Source organism: Pygocentrus nattereri, chromosome 1, assembly GCF_015220715.1.
Source record: "Pygocentrus nattereri isolate fPygNat1 chromosome 1, fPygNat1.pri, whole genome shotgun sequence".
NCBI lineage: Eukaryota > Metazoa > Chordata > Actinopteri > Characiformes > Serrasalmidae > Pygocentrus > Pygocentrus nattereri.
This window is the reverse complement of record NC_051211.1, coordinates 48,828,885-48,842,252: the sequence shown is the minus strand read 5'-3', so window position 1 is coordinate 48,842,252 and position 13,368 is coordinate 48,828,885. Positions and strand designations below refer to the sequence as shown.

General features: G+C 41.7%; 1 protein-coding gene across 5 annotated transcripts in view; it reads right to left on the bottom strand.

Moving 5' to 3' along the window:
* sbf1 (SET binding factor 1) overlaps positions 1–13,368 on the bottom strand; it is a 91,517-nt gene that overhangs the window by 58,744 nt on the left and 19,405 nt on the right. For all 5 annotated transcript variants that reach the window (XM_017698960.2, XM_017698961.2, XM_017698963.2 and 2 more), the window contains exons 2-5: positions 2,750–2,835; positions 2,220–2,357; positions 1,173–1,298; positions 135–245 (exon numbers count right to left, since the gene is read on the bottom strand). In XM_017698960.2, the coding sequence (XP_017554449.1) occupies positions 135–245; positions 1,173–1,298; positions 2,220–2,357; positions 2,750–2,835 (461 nt within the window). The remainder of the gene's footprint in view (positions 1–134; positions 246–1,172; positions 1,299–2,219; positions 2,358–2,749; positions 2,836–13,368) is intronic.

Below are 13,368 nucleotides of genomic sequence, written 5' to 3'. Positions count from 1 at the left end.
CTGCGTGCTGCCCTCCTGCACTAGCACTGGGACCAATGCCAGCTGTCTAGCATGATGCATACACTAACATGCTGGGGTAGCTGTATACAGGCATGGCACACCGTACACACCATATGTGTGAATGTGAATCTCACCTGAGACCCTCCAGCGATGGGAATGACGCAGGTTAGGAGGTTCCCAATGACCGTTTCCAAGGGAACGTTAAGGCTATCCACATGAACGGTGTAGATAAGTCCTAGGCAGTTCTGCAATGAATAAAGCAGGAAGGTCAACTTAAGCTCACCCATTGGCTGTTTTTATAACAGCTGCGAGGGTCTCAGAAAACACAAAGAAGTCTATTTGAGATGACTTAAAGGGGAATTCCTCAGATTTTTCCAAAAACAAACAAACAAAAAAAAAAAAAAAGAGTCATGCAGTTGTTGAGATGCAAAAAACAGTCATGCCAAGTGAAACTACATGAAATGGTTCACTGTAGAGAAACATACTGATTCCGGTGTTTTCAATAATGGCAATTGGAACCAGGGGACAGGATGTCTACACTGCTAATATAACCACTAACCAAAACAGAGAGTGAACCTGCCTGAACATCCATGTAATACCTTTCAGTGAATGAGCTTTTAAAGGCATTACACATCTCAGATTAGATTAAGTGACCCTTATTAGTCCCACAACAGGGGAAATGTCACCTCTGTATCTAACCCATCTGTGCAGTGAACTACAACATACATACTAGTGAGCACACACACTAGGAGCAATGAGCACACTTGCCCGGAGTGGCGGGCAGCCCTATCCATGGCACCCGGGGAGCAGTTGGGGGTTAGGTGCCTTGCTCAAGGGCACCTCAGTCATGTACTGTCAGCTCAAGGGATCAAACCAGTGACCCTCCGGTCACAAGGCTGGCTCCCTAACCTCAGGCTCTTTATTTTTTATTCACTACTCAGCACTACTCAGTTTCTATGGAACAAATCATTTCACATTAAATGACTGCATGATCTTGTTTACATTCTAATGACTTAAATATGCAGATTTTTTGACAAACTGATTCCCGTCTGGTGAGTGAATGCAGCTTGCGTTACAGTTCCAAACATGTCCTGGCTGATCAACTAACTTGGGTCTACTTGATTTCTGACTGAACTATTCTTTTCAGAAGACATGCATGTGTGGGGGCTCACCCTGAACACCTCGGTGTGGTCCAGGCGGGACACCAGCACCAGACTCTTGGGGGCATAGAGCTGTGCTGGCTGGAGGAGCTCAGGCGTCTCGTCCTCATCAGCCTCGCTGGGCTCTTCCTTCTGCAGCTACACATGCACACAAAAATAGCTGTTCTCAGTACTGCATCTGCAGATGCTGCATGGTGAACAATTGCATTTGCATGAATAGCCATGTCCTGAGCATTGCTGTCTGAAGAACAGTGAAGTTCTACACACAGGGCTGTTCTGAAGCCAATTTCATTACTGAATATCAAGGCCCAATCCCATTTCTTATTTTTACCCTTAGCCCTCGTTTCTAAGTGTCGCTTGGCACCATGGAATGGAGTTATGAGGGGTAGTGGTTGAAATCTTCCCCTATGAAATGGGACCCCTCAAATAATGAAAGAACATTCCTTCATTAACAGGCTACTTGTGTGGCTCGGTAGAAAACCCTGCCAGTCTGCAGTGATAGAGGAGGGTTCACCCTTAGTTACATTTAGAGCCCCTAATTCTTTGGTGATATGGAGCGGAAGTCAGCTATTCTCCAGCTTCTTGTTTGAATTTTCCCGTTCCACCTTAAATGGAGCAGTTGGTACATTCTGGGTAATGTAGCTAGCTAGTTAGTCATTTTTTTTATGCTCGTTAAGAATTAGACCATAAAACATTGAGACGACATTAAACTAATGGTTATCGTATATTTTTAACAGAGAAAATGATCACATTTGTGGGTTTCTTTTGTCGCTTGCATAGCCATCGTGCCAGTTTTGGTTTGTTTTTGTCCCCCTCATAACACTGTTATTCGGAGCGAGTCTCATGTAGCCCTCACACTTCTCCTTACACCTCTATTGCAACAAAAAACGGGACACCCTACAAACACTAGTCGTGAACGCATAAAACAAAGGGCCAAGAGCTACGTGGTAAGGGCAATGGATGAAATGGAATTGGGCCCAAATAGAATGACTAATGAAAAATAAGACAGCTGGATGCCAGTGCCAGCCTTCCTCTCTCTGCGTGCTACAGTCTCCTCACCTGAGGGTTCTCTACAGTCTCCCAGAAAGTGAAGCAGGCACAGTAATGGCGCTCCGAGTTAATGTCTGTGAGCACAGCCACAAAGAAGGAGGCGGGCAGCCTTTCGGGAACCAGCTGCCATCCACTGGGCTGGCAGAACTGAGAGAAAGAAAGAGATAAAGAAAGACAGAGGTAGACAGAGCACAACATACAGGAGCATAAGAATTCGAATGTATAGAATTAACTGTGTCGTAGGCTCAATAAGGACAGAGCAAAAAGCTCAAATCCTGGAATCCTTGGTCTCACATTTTTCATATGGGAAAATACCAAAACTCTCTTACTGTGAATAAAATATTTTACAGATAAGTGTAAATATTTGTACAGTACAAGCAGAAAAGAAAAATGTAAATGTTCACAGAGCATTTATGAGGTTTATGAAGCTTATTTAAATTATGAGAGAGGGCATGATCTGGCTTCTAGATTAAACTGATCCCTCCAGTGTGTGTGTGTGTGGTGGGGGGTGGTATCTGTGCATGTGTGTGTGTACTCACTAGCTCAATGCCCTGGGGGAAGGGGTTATCCTCCCAGTCTTTCTCTGGGAATCGCTGGAGAATCCGGCCTTGACCCTCACTTCCCCCTTAACCGAGACAGACACAGACAGTCAGGCAGAGTACTGAAATATGCTTATCTACAACAGAAACAAACAATGCCCCACACACTGAACATGTGCACACACGCAGAAATTAAGTGATAACTCCAGCAGGTATGACGTAACAAGGCCTCCTTCAGTGATAACATGGCGCTTGTGAGCAGGAATGTTCTGATGCAATCTAAAAAATTGATATGAGAGCTCATTGAGAGATTTGTCCTTGATTACATTATTTGGGCAGCACTTGTAATTTTGGCCACCTGCATCAGCCTTAATGACAACTGACAAACATTTATAAAGGTTCATCATCAGCTGTAATAAAGCTCTGAGCAAGGATGAAAGATTTAGGGAAAATATCTAACTGCGATTTTTCTGCCTGCAATTTAAAAAGCGATTATATTCTATAAATTGAGGTTCGGGCCTTGAACCCTGAACACGGGGTGCCAGACTTCCAGTAAGATGTGGTTGTGATGTCACAACACACGGAGATTTGGTTGCCCGATTGGTCTACCTTATCTACAGGTACTTCACAAGCTCTGTGTTATGAGGTTAAATTTCCACTCTTAAAGTTGAAGACAATGTTTCTGATCATGTAGGCTATCATTTTTTTTAAAAACTGCAGCTATTGAAGTTTGAAAAGTTTGTGCTCTCTTATATATAGAAACGATTCTTCTTTCAGCTCTGGCTTTGAGCAATTTTGATTTTATTTCACCTCAACAAGTGTCAAGACAAAGGACTACAGTTGGAATAAGCCTTTATGTAGATTTGTGTCAGCTGTCATGAATAGCCTAAAGGCCCCCTTCGTCATATTACACATAACAGAAGAACGTTTTTGGGTGTTATACAGAACCATTCACAGGAGAAGGTTCTATGTAGAACTATAAACAAGACATTCTTTGTCAATCTCAAGAACAATATCATGCAAAGAGTCAATGAAGCATTAAATGGCCCTGTTTAGAGCCATTCGCTTTACTAAAGACCCCTCGAAGAACCGTCTTTTTAAGAGTGTAGAGCAACTTGAACCACAAAAGTGACATTCAATACATTCAAGTTATTATTTCTCATAAGAAGACAAAACAATCCAAAAGTAATCAGAGCGTGTCATACTATGTACATACCATAAACCTTCATTTTATTGTAGAATTTTAAAGATAATTTGCCAAACCTACTACACTGCTTAATCAAACAAGACTGCAAGTCAGCACTGAAAACACTATAAAATAATCACTGAAAAAAGGCCAACAAATTCAATTGGCTCAAAGTATCACGCTTTGGATATACTAATAATTAAGTCATTTAATTTTATTAGAATTTTAAAACAATTTGCTCCGCAGTACTTACTCAAGCTGGACTAGTTTAACCATTTAATGCACTGAAAGTGTTCACTGTAGTGCTTTACCTATAAAATCACAAATATTAATTGACTTTGAAATAGAACAGAATATGAAATAAAGGCGTTTGGTGTAGTATGTAAGCACTGCTGGCTTTTTGGGTCTTGAAAACTGACATATTTACATAAAGTATCAAGGGTTTCATTTTGAATCCCACTACAGACCAGTTTCAAGAGGTTTTTCACCTTATGATAAAGGTTGTGGGAGGTGGGCTTTACATATGCAAGAAATACCAATACCATCCCATGATTAATCCCACAATTATTAGAAAAAAAATGTGTTTCCTTAATATATCAGCTGTTATTAAAGTCTAAAGTCTAAAACTGTCTCAAATCGTCAGCACTCCAAAATGAAACTTCACACATTCACCTGTTCAGCCCACAACAGCTTAGACCTGCCCACTTACACTGATGTTATAAGGAGTGTTTCACCCCAGACTGCTTTTAGAACGAGTTACAATAAAGAGCAGACCATCAAACAGAACAGCTCATTTACATATATCAACCTTAAAGGCACAGTAACAGAAACAATCTGTTAAATTCTAAAGGATAAAAGAAATGACTAGAAGGGTCGTGTGAAAATGAATGTCATGTTTGGTATGTACATCCACGCAAGCGTCCTAAGTCAACTTCAGAGAAAGAAGTTAAATACAAGAAAAATGTAGGATCTGGCCCCTTTAACTGAGGATTGAGGGCAAAAAAACTGGACCAGGACATCACTGTGTGTCAGGGAGAATAGTGTAAGCTATACATCCAAATGAACACACCAGCAGAAATTAGCCAAAGCAGCAGCAGGACAGGAGAAAATGCTGTCATTTCTGGCTTCTTTCTCCAGAAATTCAAAACCACAAGTACACTTTGCTGAAGAACAAACAAGAGGCTGAGCTCTCTCCCAAAACCACACACACACACACACACACACACTAATCAGCACCCAACAGGCTGCATGGAGCAGAGCACGCACGCACGCACACACACGCACGCACACGCACGCACACGTGCACACACCCCAACGCATGCACATGCACAACTTTGCCCAACTTTCTCCCAGATACAACCCATGCTGGTTTAATGGCTGATAAGGCCTTAATGCGCATTGTTCAACTAAAGGTCTACACTACTGTTCGAAGGTCTTGAATCACAGTCATATTATTAATCATAATTTTATGAAACAAAAACTACAGCTGCATCAAATACTCAATAATGTTAAAAACATTTGATAATTAAAACATTTTTTATCGAATAATAAACAAACAATTGTTTAAATCACCAGCAGTGCGCACTAGCAGGTTCTACACACCGGACTCACTGGAGATAGTAGAGACAGCAAGAGCAGAGCGAGAGCGAGAGAGAGCTGGAAGAGAAATAAAGAAAGAGAAAGAGAGAGAGAGCGAGAGCAGAGCGAGAGAGAAAGAGCGAGAGAGAACAGAGAGAGAGCGAGAGCAGAGCGCGAGCAGAGCAAGAGCGAGAGCAGAGCGCGAGAGAGAGAGAGCGCGAGAGAACAGAGAGACAGCGAGCAGAGCGAGAGTGAGAGCAGAGTGAGAGCAGAGCGAGAGCAAGAGCAGAACAAGCGAGAGCAGAAAGAGAGCAAAGAGAGCAAAAGCAGAGAGAGAGAGTGAACAGAAAGAGAGCAGAGAGAGAGAGAAAGAGCGAGAGCTGTGCTGACATACAGTACGAAGCATACAGTATGAAAGGCCAGCGTTGTGTGTTGGGGAAACAGCGAGGGTCTGTGTGCCAGACAGTGCGCTCTGTCTCTGCTGAAGCAGTCATGGGACTGTGCCTGAGTCCATTTAGACAGCTGTCCCTCTCCCCACCAGTCCAAATGAGAGACAGTAGCCACTGAACACAGCTACAGCAGTGTGTGAAGGAACTGTGACCAGCATACACCTCTCTTCATACAGTGGGCCAAATCCAATCTTTCTCTTCTTATGTGACACAGATGTGTTCTCCGGCAGTGTGAACAGCAAAAATACACGAAATCTGGCAATTCCTACTGACATGTGACATGTATCCGCACTGCAGCAACGCAACTCGGTCTGAACAGCCAGATCGGAATTCATGCGACTTATACGTCAGTCCAACTAGACGATCGTCATAATTTCACGCTGCTGGGATTCAGAACTTCAAGGCTGACGTTTCTATACTAAAAATAGTAAAGATTGATTCAAACCCCTCTGAGTTTGAAGAGATTTTCAAAGAAATGGCTGAACGCAGCCGTAACAGAGAACACAGCTGCAGCGTCAAAGAACAGTTAAAAGTCTGAAAGCAAAGTTTAAAGAATCCAAAGAAGTGACCAAACCATTTTTACAGCGAGCTCGAACACATTCTGGGTGATGAGCCCAGCTGCCAGTCAATGAAGCTTCATGATGTCTCCCGCTCACATGGGCAAAGATGAAACTGAACCCTCTGGGAGCGACTGGCGTTCACCGGTAGTCGTGCTTACCTCTGGATGAAGCATTGTTCTTTTGCGTATGTGGGTCAGTTTAGGAGCCAATCACTTCAGACTGATGTTGCATACAGATCACATTTAAAAGATACTGTGAATAGCCAAAAAAAAATGTTTTTAATTCAGATTTGGTGGGAAAATCAGATTTGGGCCACTTCCACCTGCTGTGTGAATGCAGCCCATTTTACACATACAAATATGTGCTCACCTTGGGAGGCAACAGAGAGAAAAATGGCAAACTGTGGCTTCTTACCACCAGTAACCAAAAGCAGTCAAGAAAGGAGATGTGGAAACAGCCACTCAGCAAAAGCCAGCAGGTAAACAACCCAAACACCTGACCAAGCATCAGTGTTGTTCTCAGCTGGTGGCCAGATTTGAATGGCAAACTCATAAACCCAGCAGTAAAAGAAGCTCCAGGCAATCATAAACAATTTCAGCCACTTTCGGTATATGAGCTTTCGCACGTACGTTTAGTTCACCGCAGGCACTACAGTTACCTGCACAGCGCACAGGGCAGCAGAAACAGGAGCAGGTAGAAGAGCCACACCTAGACTCCACGATATCACTCAGAGTTTCGCACACGTGCTGTTTGCTCAAGCCTGATTCAGACGTGCCATAAATCCGCCTGACGAATGCGCCTTGTGGAGAAAAGAAGTGCACAAGGCTTTTGAGTATTCGTTAAACACCTTAAAAGGAACCCTGCTTACTTTTGCATTCGGCAAGAGCAACAGTCAAGATTTTCCATCAAACTTCTGCATAAAGAAGGGCAGTGTGACATGTTGTGGTTCACCATGTGCTCAACCATGTGTTTTAACAAGTTGTAAGTTGTGAACTTCCCCATTTCTTCTGAAAACGGATGAATCAGATAATTAAATGACCCTTGCAACCCTACGTAACTGAAAACCAAAGTCAGGGGGGGGGATGATGTTATTTGGTCACAAAAGCTTCCTCCATCCTTGAAAACAATGAGCTGTCAAAGAGCCCAGAACCCTTACTCACTGAGGTCAACGTTTAACAGTAAAACTGCCTCGTACAACCGAGATATGATTCCCTGATAACAGTTGGACAGGTGCCAAAAAATAAGTTTAGTAGGTTCACTATGAAAAACTTTTAATGCATCATACTATTCTTAATAGTTCAGCGTACTTTCCTTCTAATTTGGTTGTATCAAATGATTACATGACACAGCTGAAGTCCACATAGGCCTTAAAATCAATAAACACAGAAGCCTTCCTCACTATTAGGCTATGGCTTAGAGTTATTATTCCCTGTTGCGCTATACTATTCACTGCCATTACATAATGTCAAACACCGTTACGTAACAAATTCCATTTACATTAATATTTATACACATTCCACTGCAGCCTGCATTTTGGCTGGTCTCTACTCGTTTTAACGTCAATGGCAAAAAAGGCTCTGAATGCACTATTTATTAAGACGTGTCTATGAGTGGGTTTACATGCGCTCAATAATCCGATCATAATCAGATTTCTGATGTTATCCGATTACTCAAATGGTCACGTAAACAGCACACGCCAATTTCCTAGATCGGAGTAAGGTCTAGAAATCTGATTAAGAAATCTGATAAAGAGAGCTGGATTTTAGCTCCGTAATCAGAGTTCGCAATGCATGTAAACAGACGAAAACAGACGGCAGTACCGGAAATAAGAAAGCAGCGTTGCTGCGAGACAGAAGCGGAAAACTTGGAGCGACGCTAAAATAAACTAGAGGCTTGACGAAATGAAGGATTTAAATATTATTCACCCTCTAAATGATGGGGAAAAAAGCAGCGTCATGAAGTCTGAGTTTTATGCTACGATTGCGTCACGTCTTCTTATATGAGCTTACTGGCTGCTTGCCAAGCAGAAATCTGATAACTGCCTGACTCATGCAGACCGAGAGTTTTCCTATTATGTGAATACTTAAATCTGACTTTCTGCAGTAATCGGATTATTGAGAGCATGTAAACACACTCAATGATAAGTAGAAATGACAACATTTCATTTGAGTGGCTTTCCTCAGAGCAAAAGTTGGAAGAAAATCTGATGATTTGTCCTATATAAAGCCATGAGGGTTAAAATTAGATTATCCAATTCTTCAAGGGGACAGCAGTTTTTTTTGCTCTCTGATCCAATCAGAGTACTTTAAGGTTGAGCATTAGACACTAATACGACTTGTGTTTGACAGATAATACCTACACAAATGCCTCTGCTAATTAATACTACAGTAGAAATCGCTGCATTTTTAGTATGAGCATAATGTGACATACTAGACAGATGTTTCACTTTACAGCATGTTTCTGAATGATCATTTAAGTCAAGCTTAATACTGCATATGATCCCTAAAAACTTTTCCACCAGTTATTTTAAAATGTGCATAATGGTACACAGTCTGAACTGACAACATAACCATTTTATCATGTTGTGAATCCACTACAGATTCATGTTTATCTAACATGCACTTACAAGCCTGCATTTTCGCTCAGTGCTGACCCTTAAGCAACAATACTGACAGAACAGAACCTCTTCTTCACTTCTGAACATACCTCACTGCTGCTGGTTAGAGATAACATCTCTGGGAAGAAAAGCACAATCATCATCCTGCACAATCTACATATTCTCCTCATAAAATACAGCTGTGGGAAACGTGTTCTGCAATGCTACAGTTGATGAGCTCAGACTATATCAAAACGAGCAGCTCCCTTTTAAAATTTCCTGTGGCAAATTATCCACATTCCATCAGCTCTCTAGATCGTACCTCTTCGAACCCCTGATGGACTGGTAGACAGCAGCATTTACAGAAAAGCAAGATAATATAAAATGAAGATGCTTTTAGCACTAATGTTAGACGATATATACATGCTTTGGCAACATATGCCACCATCCAGATGTTGTCTTTTTCAAGGAAGGCCTTGATTATTTCAGCAAGACAATGCCAAACCACATTCTGCATGTATTACAGCAGCACTGCTCCATATTAAGAGAGTCCGGGCGCTAAACTGGCCTGCCTGCAGTCCAGACCTGTCACTGCTGAAAACTGGCACATCACTTCTTTTTTGGAACAGGTTGTTGGCATTAAATTCAAAATAGGCATAAATTGTTAAAATAAAAAAAAAATAAAAAAAATTCTCAATTTCAACATTTGATTGAAATACAGGTGTTTAAATGATTTGTACGTCATTGAATTTTGTTTTTAATTGACATTTTGCACAGCATGCCAATTTTTCGGGAATGGGGTTGTAATTACCTACTGTCTTATGCACAGACACAGCCTCGTCGTGCAGGAAACCTCAACTTTCATGCTGGGAAATATCAACCTGATCAATTTTTCTTTAAACCCTGAGGCTTTTCGGGAGATGGCCTGCCTATAATGTGGCATGGAAATCCCCACATAAAAACAGTTTAGAAATACTAGATGCGTGAATGAATGACGGCAATGAAGGAGTACATCCGTAACACATAATGAGGTATGAAGACAATGCACGCTTCATTACCTGAACTCACTCTAGAACACGCCCAAATGAAGAAAAGAAACAACAGCTCTTTATCATAGCAAAGCCAGACTTCATCCAGGTGAACTGGCCTACAGGTGTCGTTTGCTCCGATTTGCTGGTCAGAACATTTTTTTGATGTGTAAACGCAAAAGGCAGCAGCACAGGCAGTTGCCAGACACCCCAAAGCCTTTGCATATATAAGAGTGTGTACACTCTTAAAAAAGATGGTTCCTCAAGGGTTCTTTAGCAAAAACAATCCTTCTATACAGAACCACTAACACTCAAAGAACACTCAAAGCGCTTAAAGGTTTCTCTGCCTTGCTCCTTCAGATTAATGCAGTGTGTTTTATATGGTTATAAAGGTTATAACCTTTTTGAAAAAGGCTTGAAAAAAAACCCTAAATAGCAACAGCTGGAGAAAAGCATGAAGAGGGAAGGTGGTTTCTGAGCATTGTGTAGATGTTATTCCCTATCAGTATGCATACTGATCCCAGCACCAAAACAAATCCCTTATACATCTTGTACTTATAAAAGATTTGAATTCTAACTCGATGTCGGTTCTTTATTAAAATGACTGACCTCAACATGGGCTGAGAAAGGCCTGAGGACAGAGAGTGTTCACAATGGTACAATATGCACATAGTACATTTTCTCCTTTCTTATCTCAGCTGATCTGAAACACCATCCACATCTCTTCCTCTCCATCTCCTTTCCTCTCTCGCTCCCCTCCCCTCTCGTGATTCCAGAAACAGACACTATTCCAGGAAGTCTAAAACAGAAGCATTCCGTTTCTCTCCGCTTCCACAAACCCTCCACTCCCCGATATCGCTGCTGAGTTGGCAAACGGGTCCGCATGCTCTTAAGATTCCCCCTAAGGTACCAAGTGTGCAAATGGCTCACAATCACTTTTGCATGCACACACACACACACACACACACACACACACACACACACACACACACACACACACACACACACACACACACACACACACTGCATAAATAAAGGATAAGCTGCAGCACAGAATGGGCAAGAGCTCAGCTTTCAACAACACTTGAAATGTTTTCTGACCTAATTTTGTGACTCTGAAGGAAAAATGCACATAAAACCATAGCACAGAAATCACGACTGCAGCTTGAGTGTTAATGATGATTTAAAGTTCCATCTGACATCCCAATATATCCAAAAAGTGATCAGTCACATCAGGGTAGAGGATGTCTAAAAGGTTTTTCCCCTTGCATTTCTCCTCCAAAGCATGACTAAAGGCAAAAACAGTTGCTTGAGCAACATCAAGGAACATGTGGCCTATAAAACCAAATCCAAAACAAATCAACGATGAAAAAAAGGCTTTGACTCCTGAAAAGACTTTCATTTCAGTTCACAGAAAAGTAATTGATTAAAATCCAATCGATTTTAAAAAAATGACCATCTGTTTTTCCTATTAAGAGAAAACGAAAGTAAAACATGTTTAAGATGAGTTTCTCACACTAGAAAGCACAATGCTCGCAAAAAAGTCCCTAACTGCCCAATTAAATTCTCATGCATCACAAAAAGCCAAGTTTCATAATGTCATACAACTACACATCTCAATACGGCCCACTTTGACAGCAGAGACTAGATGAGCACAAAGCGTCACCAGTGAGAGTGTGACTGCTGACTGGGTCAGGCCTGGCACGGTGGGCATGGGGAAAGTTCTCGGATGATCAGCTGGCACCAGCGCAGGTTAAGAGCTTGGCGTTATCAGAGCAGTCACATACCCCACAAGCCCATTCGTGCTCTCTGAACCCATCCTCCAGTGGACCATAGCTGTTTGTGTAGTGCATGTCAACGAGATAAAGAACATTCAGTGAGTACTTCTGGTTGATTCATTAAACCCAATTATATCTGATAGTTCAGTTAAACTAACAGTCTAATCTGCTGTAATATTCAGCCAAATGAACGTCAATGCATGTAAACTCTTACTCTGATTTCTTTCGGATTTCTCAGTCTGCGGCATGAAGTTTGAGTGTTTGACTGATATTTTAGTTTATTGACCAGTTGCAAAGCAAAATTCTGATTACTTTCTGACTCATGTAGACCAGGAGTTTCCCCATTACCTGATTACTCAAGTGCATTTACATTTATGGCATTTGGCTGACGCTCTTATCCAGAGCAACTTACAATTTGATTACTTTACATAGGAAGGCCAAGGTGGTGTTAGGAGTCTTGCCCACGGACTCTTATTGGTATAGTGTAGGGTACTTGCCCTGGTTGGGATTGAACCCTAGTCTACAGCGTAGAAGGCAGAGGTGTTACCCACTAAACTAACCAACCACACAAGGCTTAAGGGAAAAAATTCAATTGTTTCCAAGCCAAACTGATAGCAAACAGGTTAACCGTGTATAGAAATTATTGCCAGTGGCAGGTCTAGAAACCAGAGACCAATCAAGGGAGGAGTACAGCTTACAAAGTGCAGAATAACTACACATAAATGAAAGTATGGGTGTATCAAATGGAAAAATGGAGCCAAAAACACAAGTGGAAGTGGAAAAAATTAACTTGAACAAACTCGTGTATGAAAGTAAAAAGTACATGTATGAATAATTGAAAACTTTTATTTGATTGGTTGGCAGTTTCAATTGAAAACACAGCAACTCGACTGACTGGTAAAAGAAAAAGTCATCTGGCCTATGAAATTTGTTGGGAGTAAAACGTATATATTTGTTTTTTTCCCTCTAGGAAATGCAACTGAGTAAAAGTACAAGTATTCAATCTAGTGCTTTTCACCCCTCAGACAAATAAATCCTACTGTGCATGGGAATCATATCTGCAATGTACTGAAACAAGCGCCACAGCTGCATGGTAGGAAGGTCAGCAGCAGTAACAGTACAAAAGCTCCACAGCAGAAACCAACGAACAATGACACTCCGCAAACTAGGCTGAACGGTGTTTGCTCTGGTCTACGGCGGTGAGCAGGTGACAAGTTCTGAGGAAATTTCCCCCACACAGTTCTCAGAGAGACCACACGACAGTCGCGCTCAACTCAACCCAAACGTTATTACAGGTGAAGTGAAAGTGTGGGTCAGTGAAGCTTGTGCTGAAGCCACTATAGAGCAGATCACTTTCAGGGTAAACCAATGAGGAACCGGAGACTAGGGCTGTGTATTGACAGCGACTTCACGACACGACATGCATCACAATGTTTTGCATCAT